General features: G+C 45.1%; 1 protein-coding gene across 1 annotated transcript in view; it reads left to right on the top strand.

Moving 5' to 3' along the window:
* Window positions 1-17,311: 17,311 nt before the first annotated feature.
* Window positions 17,312-17,500, top strand: part of LOC306745525 (POU domain, class 3, transcription factor 4-like) — a gene marked incomplete at both ends in the record, with an annotated part of 1,086 nt that continues 897 nt past the window's right edge. The window contains one exon of the mRNA XM_079228330.1: window positions 17,312-17,500. This exon is cut by the window's right edge and continues 897 nt beyond it. Within this exon, the coding sequence (XP_079084456.1) occupies window positions 17,312-17,500 (189 nt within the window).

Here is a 17,500-nt window from a genome sequence, read left to right as displayed (position 1 = left end):
TCAGCAATCCCAGAGAACAAAGGTCACCATGACAGGTATAACTAGACAGAGAAAACATTCCTATTCGACCGGTTACCATAACAGCAGCGAGTAAGACCGAGGTCAGCCCATCTCACACACACACACACCTACGCACACACACACACACTCAATTAGCAGAACTGCAGCCATTCCTCTGAATGCCAGCCTGTTTCTGTTTATGCACAGTGAGAAAGAGCCCTCAGGTGACACACACACACACACACACACACGGACACGTATCCACCCACAGTCACACATGTGCAGGTTCATTAGCATGCTAATTGGAGGTGAGGACAGTGTGGTGTGGAGGTGGTGCAGAGCCCCCCGGTGTATTAATCACAGGCTCTGAGACACCAGCTGACTCCCCAACCTGACTCCCCCACTCCCTCACCCCTGCACCTCCTTTCACCCAGTCTGCCCACCTCCTACTCTCCCACTAAAGCCACCCTCTATGACTCCCTGCCCAGCTGGTAAAGGGAGCCTCGGTGCACAAGGAGCGCTGTGTTCACACAGGTTCATTGAGACCAAACACTGGAGTTGTTGTTGTACGTTATATATTGCTTGACCAGGACACTCTGTGAGGAGAGATTTAAATCTCAGGAAGGTGATTTTCTGTTTAGCTACATTGTTATTAGCATATCATCCAGAGTCAATGGTAATGAAATACAATGATAAACACCTGTGACATTCATTTTAATGACAGAATAGTGTAATTGCAAAACAAGATGTGAGCCATTAAAGTAATTGATTGATTGAAACAAATTCCCTTTAGTTTTAGACAACATTTTACAGATCGCTTTTCTCCGTCCGCTATAACTATAACTTGCATTTATTTATTTGTATCCACTTGGACGCAACTAAACAAGCTGTATACACAACATGTTATCAAACTGTTGCTTTATTACACATCTAGCAGACCCGGAGCCAATGAGACCAAGTGGATATTTCATATAGACTATTCATTTATTGAATTTACCCATGCTATATTGTGCTGAATATCGGTATTAAGATATATTGTGGTAGAAGATGTTGGCCATACACCCGATTAATCTGTAGTCCAATATCCACTTGTAGCTCTGTTTTTGGTCTCTACCACACGCTAAAGGAAACCTCTGTCTCTTTAGCTGCTAAAAGCTCCACTAGTGTCTGTCTGTCTGCTGTTTGGTGCTAAGGACCCCGTAGTGTCTGCCCGACTCAATATTTGAACTGCTATGAGATGCACAATATCTTTCATTTCTACCACACTGTAGCTGTGCCAGGGAGCTACATAGCTGCTGTGTGATTATGTGAGACGCCCCAGTGTTATGCAGGCAGAGAGAGAGAAAAAGAGCCAATGAAGCAGCCAAAAGTAACCTGCTGTTACTGTAACAAGGGACCCTGATAACACAGTAATAACAGGCTAATCGTATTTGGGTTCAGAAACCACAACATGCTAATTCAATTAGCTTAATAAGCCCCTGTAGATAAAGGGCTTGTTTCGGCTGTCGTGATTGGCTCAAGGTCCCAGGGAGGTGGTCCTCTGGGGCCGTACGCCTCAGCATCCGCCGCCACCAGCAGAGGGGGAACTTCCAGTATGCCAGTGTACCTGTTCAGCGTGCGTGTGTGTGTGTGTGTGTGTGTGTGTGTGTGTGTGTGTGCAGCTTTTCTGTAGCTTTTTCTGTAGCTTTCAAACATGGGTCGTAGAGAAGTGGATGGAGAGATGCAGGCCTTGCCGTCAATACATCAGACCCGTGTTGTATATCGTGCAAAAAATGGTGCTGGAAAGCAAGTTATTTTTCCTCGTCTCACTCCAAGACTAAACCTTCTTTTAGGCAACACTGACATGCTGGAGTTTCACCAACAAATCCTCCAGAAGGAGCAAATCCCCAGCTCCCACTTCTGTAAACTGTGCATCCTCTTAAAGTCTCAGCAATGTGGACCCCAAAAAAAAGTTGCCCGTCCCTTGGAACTTTCTTTATTGTTTGCCTCCACAAACACACAACACAATGCCGAACAAAACCGCTCTCAGTCTATTGTCCCCGGTGCTGTGTCTCAGTTCACTCCGAGCGTCTGTCTCAGCGCGGGGCTCTTTGTGTGGAGACGCACAGAAAGGCACGGCCGCATTGTTTCACCGGCTGAGGAGGAGAATGGAACTGTTACAGTGGTGGAGAATTGGCAGCTGAGCCCGGCGAGGAGATTCTCCACACAGTATTAGGGAGAGGGATCACGACGCTCCACCGCCGCGCTGGCCCCGCTCACCCCTCTCTCTCTCACACACACAAAAACTAGACGCACACCCTCCCCTTCCCTTCCCTTCCCTGTGAAATCTGCATTCTCTCTTAACCCTTTGTTTCTCAGCAGACGAGCTAATCTGTTTACGGGTGTTTGTGAGGGCGCCTTTGTTTGCGCCTCGCACATATGCGTGTACACATACACACACACACACACACACACACGCACACACATTAATCTGCAGGCCACAAGCCAGCTGACACCAGCAGAACACAACGCCAATCCCCACAGACTCTCTCCTGCAAACACACACGGTTTCCCTCTCTCTCACTCATTTTTTTCCTCTCTCTCTCTCTCTCACGTTCCCAGATGTATATGTATACGCGTGTGCATGCAACATGCGACGACTTGCATATTCTACCCAGCTATAGGATGTGGGGGGATGGTGCTTCTGATCAGCGGTACGTAAAGCAGATAAGAGGAGGCAGTGTCAGATGAACGGAGGCAGTGTAGGCAAAGAGAGGACGGTGTCTGGAGGCAGAGAACTGCTGTAAACAGCGAGGCTCGTATTTAAAGAAGGATTTGTTCAGGGCACAGCTGGATCTGTACTGTACACATCATCTGAAAAAACAACAACAACACACACAGACACAGACACACACTCGCTCTCTGACTGGGCCCGTTCCTCTCCTCGCACCATGCTCCATCCCCTTCATCAGACGTCACAGCAATTTGAGAGATTAGACGGCGCGGATTAAGGCGCCACAAGGCTGCCTCTTTTTGAAGCGTCGGATGCCTTTGTGCTCCATTCTCTCCACTTCTTTCATTTCATAAGACGATATTATATCAAGCGGTGGTAAGGCTCTCACATTCACAATAGCAAGCGTCTCAGTCCATTCACCGACTGTGGGATATGTGCGAGTAATTATGTAAGAAGTAAACACTTCTCGCTGGCTGCTTATTCCACCTTGCGCTGGCACACTTGTTTATTGGTTGGCCTTACTAGATTTCCTCTGCCTCTACTTCTGCTCTGATTAATGAGATACACACACACACTCAGACGAAGGCACGTGCTCACAACACCAGCTCCCCTCTCACCAACTTAGCAGCGCTATTAGTAATGATTGAACCCTATCCAGTGGATGTAATATATTAGCAGGGAGATTATTCTGACGTTAAAACATGTTCCCTGTGCTGACAGCATCATCAATCACCCTCACACTGCCTGTAGAAGACTCACACACTGGACATAATTGCTTCAGCATGGGGTTGGGGAGAGGGAGGAGTGAGGGAGGGAAGGAGGGAGGGCAAGGAGAAGGAGGAGAGTGTGTGAGATTTAAAACGAGTGTTTGTATTTTGCATATTGGCCATGCAGGCGAGTTCAGTGCCGAGAATAAAGGACGGCGCTCTGCTTAAACTGCCGTTTGATGGTCCAGGTTAGTCTAAAATGGGCTTCAATCTGAGTCATTGCTCATGAAGAACGACTCCCGCAATTATTTCCGATAACTTAATGGGACTAAATGTCTCCATTACCGGCTGTCTCTTGAGGATCAGCCCCATACAGGTGGATAGAGCTTCTTTTCTTCGCTCGGGGTGGGAGACATTTTCAGAGTGCCTTCTTCAGTGAAAGTGACAATACCACAGTGGAAAATTACACCATTGCCAGTCCTGCAAATGTTTTTAATATTATATTATAATGTACAAATTATTCTTAAAGAAGCAGTAATTCACTAATGGCCACTTTGGGGCATCGCAACAAGCTAAAAGACAACATTGACTTCAAGTTTGAAAAAAGTAAAACGGTAAAGTTGTTGGCTGGAAAACAAAAACGATGAGTTGGAAGACCCTAAAATGTCCTGCAGGCGAAACCTTTCACATTACACAAGGCAGCTTTAAGGGCACACATGAAGCTCATTTACAGTTATACTTGTATTTTGGGTTTCTACAAGAACATGTTTACACACTTTAATGTTCAGAAACTGCATTATTTCTCTCCGTCCGTCTGAACATACCTGTGTTTACCCCCTGTGTGAAACGCTCCGTTTAGCGCCTGTCTCTTTAAGGCCACCTCTCCTGAAAAAGCTCGGTCTGCTCTGATTGGCTTGCGAGAAGAATATGGTGCACCTTTGCAAAGGTAGTTCTCAAGCTGTGGGTGGAGCTACTCAGGTGGGGTTGGACTTTATGAGCCTGCATGTGACATATAGGTGGGGGTCACATCTGAATGGCTTGTTGCATCTCATGGTCTGACATGTATGGACACAAGCACTGAAAGAAATGTGTTTTCATTAGATGTGTTATATATCATGATGTTACATTATTATACATTGTAGCTGGTAGATGTGGAGGTAATTTAAATTAGTATTGCCACTGTTGGATATTTCTTTTTTTTCAATCTTTTTTTTATTGGTAGTTGCATCAATTAGACATTTACCGATGTTTTTCAGACAATTTTCATTGCATATGCACATTTTTAGATGATGCTCATTTTATTTATATAGAACAAGGGGTGAAAAACAGAATAAACAACAAAAAAGAAACAGAATGTTGGATATTTCAATATCAATTTAGAGGTTGTTTGTAAAAAAAAATACATGTGAATCTAGTGAATGTAGTGGAGTAAGAGGTACAACATTTGCATCTCAAAATAATAGAGCACTCAAATAGAGATTGTAGTCATCAATTATTTATTTGAATTGCAGTTATTGTGAATAACTCTCGTTTGTGACTTTCATGCAGGTCAGAACTTCCTCATCTGTTTCCAGCATGTTTCCGACCCTGCAGTTGAGCTTTGCTCTCACCTGCCCGTGACATTACTTTTTCATCACTAACACGGCATTTGCATGCTGCTCACAGGAAAGCAGTAAAAAAAAAAGAAGGCCGTGGCTTGCGAAGCCCACCTTTGTATTTCTGTTATCTGATATAATCCTTGCTATTCCATGCTGCTCCTTCTCCTTCTTTAGCTGCAACCATCTCTCTCTCTCTCTCTCTCTCTCTCTCTCTCTCTCTCTCTCTCTCTCTCTCTCTCTCTCTCTCTCTCTCTCTCTGTAATGTGATCCAGTGATTAGTATTCTGCTCAGGCGTTCGGATGGAAAGCAGAGTGGCTGCCGAGAGGTGTCCTGAATCACATCACTCATATTCCACTGGGTGTGCATGTGTGTGTGTGTACGTGTGTGTGTGTGTGTGTGTGTCTGTGTGTAGATGTGCGTTTCAAAGAGTGAGAGCGGGAGAGTGAACCAAATCAATCTTATATCACCGAACCGGCCACTAAGTGTTGCGTGTGTAAGCGTCACTCTACGTTGTTTAAACACACATTTACCATCTAACTGAGCCACTGCGCTGCCATTTGTCAGCCCCCCACCCCCACCCCCCCCCCCCCCACACCTACATGGTGTGTGTGCGTGCGTTGCGTTTGTGTGAGTGCATTTGCACACATGCCAAGGTCAACCGCACCGCATCTCGCCTGGCTGGTAAAAGCAGACGGTCCTTTCACATGCTGAATGTAACGCAGACGAAATCCACCCTTTGTCATTTTTTTTTTTAGCTCGCAGTTCTATGAGTGATCGTCACGTTTCTGTGTGTGTATACTGCGCACTAATTGGTCATCTGCACAAGCTGAATTTACGGCGACAAAGCATAAATAAGCTTGCGCGGTATTCAGTCGGGTTACAGCTTAATAGCATTGTTTTATCATCAGCGTTAATATGCTATAAAAAACTGAAATTCGAAATAAAATGTTTTATAGCCTCTAAACAACAGTGTGAAATGCAAACGGGCTGGAGTTGGCGAACCTCCTGACAGGCCAACAAGGCCATAAATTAAAGCTTCAGACCAACTCCTCTGGATGTAGTGGGTTGAAAATACACTCTTCTCGGCCACACCACACCAACTTTTCCAAGGCCGCACCCAGATGTACGTTTGCCTTGGATTCAGTTCATGGCCACCCTGCGCACGCCTGGGAAACTACGTATTGCATTATTTTTTAAAGGAAAAGTTTATCCCTGAATCTAACTTTTTGGAATCTGTTCTGGGAAAATTTGCGATAAACGGAGCCAAAAGAGAAGGCCGGACCGTAGCGACTGGACTCTTACGAGAGCTAACGCAAGAGACTCATGTAAAGCTAGCTAGTGACAGATAGCTTTAGCGAAAGCTAAAACTAAATTTACGAATCGTCCATTTTGATGAAAATTTCATGTATGTAGCTGACCATTGAAATAAAGTTTGAGTATATATAAAGTTCCAGTATATCAGTCGTAGTGAGGTCAGTCATGGTGCAGAATAAAGACCTATAGCTAAAATGCTGTTTAAGGTATGTAGCTTAGCAGAGTAGCAGTAGCTTTGATGGTTGTGGAATTCATTCAACATGGCTAAGATGCATTAAAAATCTATTATTATATCTGTTCAATAACAAATCAACAAATTACATTTATATTAATATTGCTATTATTTGTAGAAGGAAAAGAGAGACACATACATTTTCAATGAACTTGGTTATAATCAAGGCAAAGTTACCACCTGGTTATGGTGATTGAAGCTGACACATGTGGGTGTCGGCCGGCTGTTGCCCTTCTTGCAGTTTGCCTCCATGCCTTTAATCTTTGAACTCTTTTTTTCTTCTGCTCTCTGCTTCAGCACAGCAGATAACTGAATGTAACACACAAACATAATCAACCGCGAACCTCGTTAGCTTAAAGATCCTCGTTAGCCAGAAGTCAGTTCGTTCCATTGGAGCTCAAAATGTGTTCTAACCCTCAGACTACAATATGAATTTCACTATCATCTACAACCATTATGACCCTTTTGGAAAGAAATTACTTTGCATTATTGATGCTCAGTTTCAGTAACACAACATGTCCCCCCCACCCTCCTTTTATTGAAATCACAAATGTCTGTTATCTGATTATGTTTTCTTACAGTAAATGGACTGTAGCAGACTTGGGTTAACATTTCCTGACAGCCTGTAGCGTAATGACAGTGTGCTGCCAAACTCTGCCTTGTGTGAACAAAAAGAAGAAGACATTTTTATCACATTATGTATTTCCAGAAACGCCGCCATGCTGGGAAGATTTCATCACAAATGCTAACTTGCATGCAAGGCATGCTTTGCTAAAAAGTAAAGAGACGAGAGAGATGCTGTGTCCAGGTACACGGAGGGATAAAAGAGAAAGTGTGTGTGTGTGTGTGGGGGGTGGGGGAGTTGGGGTGTGTGGCCGGGGTTGTGTGTGTGCATGCATTAAAATAGGGGATTTTCTTGTCAGAGTAGCAGGGTTGGGGATTAGTTTAGGATCTGACTGAGACAGAGGAGAGGAGGGCTTGCCACATAAAGAGATGACTGGGCAAATATGGGCACATACATCAATATCAGCGGCGAGGACATTATAGCGCCGCGCAGCAGGGCGAAAACGCACACTGCAGACAGCCGCCGAGATTTTCTTTGTTTATGCATGACTGGAGAGAAGGAAATTAATATCAGTGAATTGAATCCGCTCCTATATGGAAGATCTTTATGCCTCCCCAAACCTCAGCCCCGCACGCCAAAATAGATGCAAGAAGCGAGACACACACACACACACAAATGCACACACACGCACACACACCCCGCTGAAAGACAGGCACTAAAATAACCTCTGTTCCAGCTGGTGGACTGCTGAGGCTCCTGCTGGGCTGTTTTAATGGGGAAAATTAGCCAAGCAGAAAGGTGGATCCTGTTTGTTATGCTCCACTGTCCCCCTTCCACGCAGTCGGCCAAGGAGGCATCCTCTGTTGTCCCCTCTCTCTCTCTCTCTCTCTCTCTCTCTCTCTCTCTCTCTCTCTCTCTCTCTCTCTCTCTCTCTGAGCTCTCTTGACATTGTGTATCTCAACCAGCTGCTGCTGCCTTCACACGTCACCTCTCCTCCTGCCTCCATACCCTGCCAGGCACAGATACATGCAGGACGTATATCACACACACGCACACACACACACACACACACACACACACACACACACACACACACACACACACACACACACACACACACACACACACACACACACAGCAGCAGCAGAGCAATCTCAAATATGCTGTGTCCAAATCAAGGAACTCAACAACGGATTTATCTTTTTAATATTCCAGCAGTGTCGCCATCCTCATCTCATTTACTTCAACCTGCTCCGGCCCGCATGAGAACGCCAAAACAAAGAGTCGGAAAAGGGGAAGGAGGGAAAACAAATGAGAGGTTTTTCATGATATACGGAGTCGCAATGAGAGAGAGTGAAGGATGAGAGGAGGATGTGCAGAGGAGTGAAAAGCGTCTTTGTTCTGGATGCCCTTGAGACAGCTGACATCGCCACAATGAGACCTTCTTTCAGAGGGAAGGAGAGAAATCAGAGAGAGGAGAAAGGGGGCCGGATTTGGTACTTTTGGCGTAGTGAACTGGTAGTAGTAGTAGGAGTAGGAGTAGGAGTAGTACTCCTACTATGTGTTAGTGTGTGGATTTGTTTTTTTTAAGAAATTGCACATTTTAACTCCTATTTTTAAGGAAAAAAAGTCTTTTCATCATCAGCTCTGATTTCTGAGAGCTGGGCATGTTGTGACATCCCTAAGGAGCAGTGTGACGGGGCAAAAACAAACCACAAGCATCAGACACATTTAAAACACACCTGGAATATGTGTTATTGCTATAAACCTGTGACGTGTACGACAGTAAAGTCTGACTATTTGTTCACACCCAACACAAAACATGTTTAAGGTGATGCAAACACGTTGTTGTTTTTACCTCTTTTGTCCTGTGAGGGAATATCTATGTGTTCATCTTATACATACAACGTGTCTTGTAGTTTATGTAACAGTGTTATGAGATGATAACTAAGTGATGAATTGAGAGGCTGGAACACGATCTGGATTATATGTTAAGAGGTCCAACATCAAATCAGCATCAAGACTTTACCTAAAAGTGACTCGGGTGTTTTTTCAGACAGGGACGAACGCGCGTAATGTTACGTGACCAGGTGTGTGTGTGTGTGTGTGTGTGTGCTCAGGTTAGCCATGCTCATTTAGAGGGAAAACATAGTTTTAAATTAGCACTTGAACACTGTGAGTTCATCATCACAGTCTACAGACCCACTAAACATCGTGGTTGTGTGTGCACAGTGATGATTATTACCTTCATGTTGGGTTCACGCAGTTTTACCTTTATTAAACAAATTAAGTAGTTTAGGTAATCTGGCTAAACTGTTAGTATATTAATGTTTACGTCTGACTTCACGTTGCAGCGATGTCTCAGCTTTGAGTTAGAAAAGCTATGAAACTGTTAGAAATCTGACTTTTCTTGTGCAAATACTTCCAAGTGTTTTTTTCACTTAACCCCAGAAGCAAAAATACAGAGGGAGTTTAGGCAGATTACATTTATGTTTTCTTTCCTGCAGGAAAAAAGGAATCTTTCTCTCAGAGAAGCACCACCATAGCTGAGATGTTTCTAGTTCTTGCTGCAATTCGGTCCAACTACTGACTTGCGTTTGTCACATCCTGTATCACACACGCACACAAAAGCTCGCACACAAACACACTTTGGAAATCTGAGAGTGTGTTAGACCCCTCTTCCTCCTCACCCAGAGTTCCTGGCCCCGGGGGGTGGAGGGTCTCTTCACCCGTCTCATACATCCAACCCAAACACACAGCGACCCACACACACACACACACTGACACACAAACACGAACACAGGCACACACAAACACACTGGCAGCAGACCACATCAGAGGGGGGTCCATTCCTCCTCAAGTCCACAGGTCTCTAGATAAACATATTATTCTGGATTAAATGTTTCCCATATTTGTTATTCTTCCCTTGCGAGACTCCAGGTGGAATTGGTACCGAACCAAAAATCATACGCGCATTCCTTTGAATGAAAGAGCCGTGCCGAGGGGGAACGCACCGAAATGGGAACGAGAATTCCCTTTCGGAGCGAGAACTTGTAACAACATTTGTGCAGATTCTTCGATTGCCCCGGATTCTGCGTTACACACCCAACAAAGGCTGCGCTGTGTTGTCGAGAACACCCTCCCACCACCTCGCTACCCAGAATCCTCTGTGAAACCAGGAAGTCTGTGAGTGTGTGAGTGTGTGTGAGTGTGTGTGTGTGTGTGTGTGTGTGCTCGGCGGAGGTCTGTCGCTGGCTCTGAATCAGATCTGATCGCTTCAAGAGGCCCTGATCCTCGCGGGGCCGCCGCCACCGCCGCGTGAGTGTGTGTTTTGCTCCGTATCGGTTTAAATAGAGATGGAAGGCGACAGCTGACCACGCCGATGGCTTCACTCGAAGACTTGAGAGGCAGCGGCGGGACGACGACGGAGTCCTGCTCAATTACTTAATCACGTCCAAATCACTGCCAGAGCCCTCTTCCTTATCAGAGCCAGGGGTTAAGGCCCAGAACCGGCGAGGTGCTGACGTGTGGCGAGGGATCACATACATGTGGGCCCCAGTGGCCACGGTAATATTATCTGAGCTGACGGTAGCCACATGTTGCGGGGGAACGGATTATGATCTCCTCTATCAGCCGGCAATTAAAAAAAAGCTAACAGCCTCCTCCATTTTCAGCACCAGGGAAAGCGCTCTCGCTTGCATTCTGCGTTCAGACGCTTGGCAGCCGACGTGCCGTCCCGTCACAACGCGTGTCAGGAAGGTCGCGCACGAGCTGATGCTCTTGAACGATCTCCGCATCAGACGTGGGCTCCCTGCATACTAATGCGCCTGAGGGCCACGGCGGAGGCACAATGGGCTTCAACGTTTTCTTCCTCTCCTGTTTATTTTTCGTAAACTGCACAGTCCCAACTTTGTGCAGCGGTGGGACGTGTGCTGTGGACAGAGGGTTCTCTCTGCAGTGTGTTTGATGTCTCTCTCTCTCTCTCTCTCTCTCTCTCTCGCTCTCTCTCTCTGGGCCCTGGAGACACTCCTCATGCATAATCACTGTGTGTATTTCCCGTCTGCCTCTATGTACCACTGGTGGAGGTTAATGCACAGAGCTGCACGCACAGACACACACACACACACACACACACACACACACACACACACACACACACACACACACACACACACACACACACACACCACACATAAATTAGAGGCAAGCGAAACACAGCGATCTCATTCCCCACAAATAGAATAAAGCAAACGAAGGCAGAGTGGAGTTTTTTCTTCTTCTTTTTGTTGTAATGTTTATTACGTGAGATCCAGCACAGCTCTTTCGCTTCTCTCATCTTCTGTGCGCTCAGCAACGCAATCGAATGTGGGGTTTTAAACACAGTTGCGCGGCGGCGGGTTTAATAAAACCTATCTACTCCTGTAATTCATCATCCTTTACCATACATTAGGCTGGGGAAGTGATGTGGCTGCAGGGAGGAGGAGCTCCGGCACGGCTCGGCATTCTGGTGAGGACTCTAACTGTGGAGCAGAGGGGGCAAAGGGGTCACAAGGTGTGTGCGTGTGTGTGTGTGTGTGTGTGTGTGTGTGTGAGAGAGAGAGAGAGAGAGAGAGAGAGAGATGGCAGCATCACCAGTCCTCCAGGGCTCAGCAGGCTAATTAATAATGAATCCCAGAGAGTCTGTGTTTGAAATGCAGATGTGCAACTGCCGGCTCCGCCTGCTCCTTCAGAGGGACCTGTGTGTGTGTGTGTGTGTGTGTGTGTGTGTGTGTGTGTGTGTGTGTGTGTGTGTGTGTGTGTGTGTGTGAGAGAGAGCGTGTGTGGATTTGTAGGCCACAGGGGAAAGTATGCTGGTTGGTTATTTCACTGTGGCGGAGGACTTGCAGATATTCCACGTGAAATTCATTCGTTAAACATTGATGTTTGAGAGAAAAGAGAGATTTTGATGTTTTATTTTTTCAGCGCAGAAGTTTTCGTACCATTCTCTGGCTCGCAGAGGCCTCGACCCCGCCGGGCTCTCCTCTGCTCTCAGCGGCGAGGAGGAGGAGAAGGAGGACGTGGAAGAGGAGCTGGAGAGGGGCTGAAGAGCATACATTACATTTCTATAGACTCTTCCTCGCCGCTCTATAGGATGCTCTGTGTGTTTGAGCAGTTTGAAGTTTAACAGATGGTAATGTTATGTAGATTTTTTACCAACCTTGGCTCCCTCGCTGACCCAGGGACAATAAACTAGCCCCTTCAGCAAACAGCACCTATAACACACACACACACACACACACACACACACACACACACACACACACACACACACACACACACACACACAAGCGGTGAATATTCTCTCTGACAAACACTCTCTTCGCTTGAGGGAAAGCAAAGAGGGACAAACTGTTTCCATTTAGTTCAGGTGTTTCAAATTCTTGCAATAGAAAATAATAATAATAATAATTTTGGACTGCCTTTGTGCCAGTGAGTGTTTGTTGTCCGAGAGTAAAAGGGAAAGCTGGAAGTCTCTCTGACCTCAGGCCTGTGTGTTGCCGTGACCGAATTCATTTTCTCATTAACTAGAAACCCCAAATAATTTTACGCTGGAATTTGCATCATTGTTGGAATACTAATATCCAGACGTAGGAGAGTTAATTGAAGCTTCGCATTGCACTTCACGTCTTTCAGTTGTTCCAGGAAATTAAATGATTTGAATTTTGAGGGAACTTTGAAATGCAAAACAACTTAATCTGATTTAAAAAATAAATAAAAAAACATTTAAAAAAATCCAGGGCATTTAAAGTTTCTCTTGTCATGACGGTCCATACAATGACAGTTCAGATGATTCATATTTCCATATATCATATTTATATAAATGGTATCTGTCTATATGGATCATGCTGTGCAGGAAGTTTGGTACCACTAGTTGTTGTTGTTGTTGTTGTTGTTGTTGTTGTTGTTGTTGTGTTTCATGAATGTGACCCTTAAACAGACACTGACTCATTAGTGAGTCTTGTTTAAAACGCTGTGACGCCATTTCTAGAGCACTGCTGCGCCACAAAGTGTTCACCATTCCTACTAAATCTGTCCTTTTCCTAACAAGTTCAGGTGTTTGTTATTTTAATCCTTTATTCATTTATTTTGTAATCTCCAAATTAAAGAGCATTACACCTATCTGACGATCAGAGAAAGCTTCTGTTAATTGTCCCTCTCTCTCTCTGGTGATAATAAGTGGGGAAACAAGATTTCTGTTTGAAAAGTAGAATCACGACAATACGGGTTGAATCAAATCCCCTGGATGAATCCCACACTGCGCATGGCATGATTATATAGTTATTGAATGTAAATGCTCACGTGATAAATACCACGAACGACGTTTTTTTGATTCTTTCTCTCTCGCGACATTTCATGGAAACTCGTAGTTTCAACCGGAATTGGTATAAAAAAAATAGGAGACTTTGGAAAACCAATTCACACATTCATTTTTCTCCACATTGATTAGGTTTCCTAAAAAAAAAAAAAAAGAGGACTTTCACTTACGGCCTCGTTGAAATGCATAACCCATTCAATGTCACATACGGGCGCGCGCGCATCATAACCCCCTGAACCTGTGAGCCTCGGCGCAGACCAAACACGCGCACCGGCCTCCTCATGCATTATGAATGTACACTTTCTCGTGGGATGAGCTTTAGCTTATATACATTCACTCATTGCTGTGTCCGAGCTATTTCCTCCTGGACACACACACACACACGCACACACACACACACACACACACACACACACACACACACACACACACACACACACACACGCACACACACGCACACACACACGCACTCAGGCAGAGAGTTGACGTGTCTGAACCGGTCTGCAGCTCAAACTGACATTTTATTTCATGTTGTATATATTGTGTTTCAGGCTGATGATGGAAACGACATGATGTGAGATTAGTTTCGGGTTTTGCTTTTGAAGAGCCGTCGTGTTTAACTCACGGTGTCACTGTCCTTTTATTAGCGACGTCACGGGTTAATGGGGGTATCGATTTTTCTGTCTGGGAGCCTGTGAAGTGCTCATCGCGGGGATGAGAGGAGTTTAGACTCAGAGGGGACACAAACACCTCCACTCAAATGATCCACACGCGAACGTGAATTAGAGAAATAAAGGCCCGTTTTATTCTTCTTTTTTTGGTGTCTGGCTCAACACGGGTAAAATTGTAAAATCCTTTAAAAAGAAGTCTTGGCCTGGCACGCAGGATCAGAGATGCGGGCTTCACGGGGAAAGTTTTCAAAGGTCATGACACCAAGTGACAGGTCCCGCCCCGAGGCCCAAGGCTGTCTCCTAGCAGACTAAAGCTGATTTATCTGTAGCTGCAGCCTGCTGCATTAAACTGGCAAAGGAAGCACATCTAATGAAATACAACACAATATATTACAATTTATTTTCAAAGTAAAGCTCCATTAGGCTACTCGGAGCTGCACGTTTAGACTTCCAGGCGAGAACAAACCCCATGAAACCTATTTGTTTTATTAATTAAATGTGTATAGGTTTTTACAAACATTTTACAACATTTTTACAAAATTACAAAACAAAACTGGATCACTATTGCATTATTATAGCAAGATGGAAAACATTACAAATGCCTTTAAAAATAGGAAGCAATGGTAAAGAGAGACAACAAACCTCCAATGGAAAATTAGCATTTTATTGTCCTCAGTTAGTGAAAACATGGAGATCTGGCAACAGAGTTCATCTCCTCTCTCTACTCCGAAATGTAATGAGCACTAATATATGTTTTGATAAAGCCATTAGATTGAATGTTTGTTTTTTTTAGACCGGAATAACTATTAATCTAGCAACATAGTTGCTTTCCACTTAATCTTGATCATATTATTTTAAGCGTTACATTATTGGCCAATAGAAGACACGCTATATGTTTTAATCAACAGGCTACATTTCTAGCTGAAAATATACATTTGTTTTCCTATTGTTTGCTTCAAGAAGATAACCATACCGAATTATAGTTTTATAGTAAACAAATCCCCATTTTCGTATTATTATTCACGCCCCTGCTTTAGAAAAATTGTCCTAAAATCATCCGCAATAGATTGACTCAAATCCGCCAAATGAACACAAAAAGCTGCTAAAACAACACGAAAACTGCCATTTGATGCACTGACGAAATTAAATAAATTGTGAGTCATTATTTGTGTTATTTAGCAGTGGTGTGTGCAGAGCCCGCAGTGCTGCATGTGTAAGTGTAGCAGGGCTGGCTCGGGTTATCTGTGAATGGGCTCTTTATTGGAGGCGCGGAGCGGGGATTTGCCTTTTCTTCGCCTCGCTATGGAAACGCGCTCGGCGGCAGAAAAATGTTGATGTGAATAAAAGGAATCGGCACAAGGAGCGTTTCCAGAGAAGCATCTGTTACACTTAGAAACTTAGACTATCGAGAGCAATACAACCCCCTCTCCGCGTCCCTCTGTGTCTGCTTTATGCTGCCACCCAAAAAAAACGCACTTTATTTTTGTAACAGGGAAATTTAAGATGTATTTTTAAGCGATTTTGCGCGTGGAACCAGTTCAGCAAATTACAAAAAAAAATGTTATACCGACATGCTCAAAGTAACTCCAATAAGACACATTGTTCTCTAAATGGAGAATTCATCCTCCAAAATCAATTCATCAATTTGACTAAGAAAATACAGGAATTGTTTTAAATTATCATTGTAATTAAACTACTATTTTTGCATATAATTCCATCCCATAACGACTCGAACGAAGGCAATCCGATCAGTAAACTATACCAGTGATTAGCCAACCACATCCAATATTTAGTCACTTTTAATGAAGTTTCTCAGAGTCAACATGAAGAATTTACACGCAAGTGGGACCACAACTACACACACACACACACACACACACACACACACACACACACACACACACACACACACACACACACACACACAACACACACATGTGTTGAGTTATTCCACCTATCCAAGAGGCCCATCTCGCTATAGCCGGTCCCTGTCACCGCCTTCTGTCTGTCTCTCCTCCGGTCCACCGGGCCCCCGGTGCCCGGTGACCCGCCCATCCCGTTATCCGCTCACCTTCCCCGGTTCCTCTCCTCTCGGTCCGCCGCCGTCTCCGCGAGCAGCTCCTTCGGCCCCGGCGCTGTTTAATGACTTTCCGGTGGCTGCAGCCTTCTTTTATTTCTCCTAAATGTATGAAAATGTATGCAAATTTAAATCAAGCTTAACCTGGGAGCTCGAGCAATATATTTAATGTAATTTCAAACCAATAAGGAGACTGGGACGCAGTCCTCTAATGGCAAATATGATTACGCAGCCAAGTTATTTCTCAGATATGCAGATAGATCTTTTTTCAACTCTGAGAGGACATGAGGAGATTCTTAAAGAGTGGGAGTGGGAGTGTGCAGAGCTTGAGGACACATTTATTTCTTTGAGAAAATGAGGAGGAAAAGTTGAGGCTGTAAACATCGGCGAGTATACGGAGCAAAGGGTGGGTTTTTATAGTCCGTTAGGTTTAGTTATTGTATTAATATCTTATTTAAAATACTACATTTGCATTTACAGGCCCAGGATGCATTATTTTTGTCTGAACAAATTGGGTATGGACACAGAATGCCCAGTGCGTAAAAGCACTATCTTGAGAAGCTCACTCTACAAACACCTGAGGAAGTATTCTCTAAAAGTTAATCATTAGCAGTGAGAACTGCTCTTGGTTTGATTGTATCCTTCTAAATTAAGTGCTGGCACGTCTTACAAATGCCATTGCGCATTAATCTCCTCCTTCGCACGCGCTCAAGGGTGACAGGAGCAGCAATAAACTCGTGCGTAAATCAGTTGGAAACTTTAATTAATAAACAGGAACTGCGCTCCACGCGCACATCGTCCCACAGCCAGACCCACTGGACCAGCACTCCGACTCACTTCCGGTTCGGCTGCGTTGTGTAACCCTTTCCTATCCGCGGCTCTGCTTCCAGAGGCGGAGGTTCGGCTATCCGCGCCGCCATTGGCCGAGACGCGCCGTCACTGCGCCCGAGTCGCTCTGTGAGTGGCGGCGGAGGCTGTCAGTCACCGCCAGGCTGCTGCCGAGGCTCCAGAGAGAGGGAGATGTCAGAGGCTGAGCTGCTCCCTTCCTTCAGTAGCACTAGTGGGGTTCAGCAGCCAGCATGGCCACAGCTGCCTCCAGCCCCTACACCCTGCTCAGCTCCAGCCCCATGATCCACCCGGACAGCCAGGCCATGCAGCCTGCGAGCCCCTACAGAGGACACCAGAAGCTCCTCCAGGGTGACTACCTGCACAGCGTCCAGGGCAACGCACACTCCCTCGGGCACCAATGGGCGAGCAGCCTGTCGGAG

This window comes from Taurulus bubalis (genome assembly GCF_910589615.1).
Source record: "Taurulus bubalis genome assembly, chromosome: 13".
Taxonomy (NCBI): domain Eukaryota; kingdom Metazoa; phylum Chordata; class Actinopteri; order Perciformes; family Cottidae; genus Taurulus; species Taurulus bubalis.
Note: the sequence above shows the minus strand (reverse complement) of the source record. Positions and strands in the feature narration are given on the sequence as shown.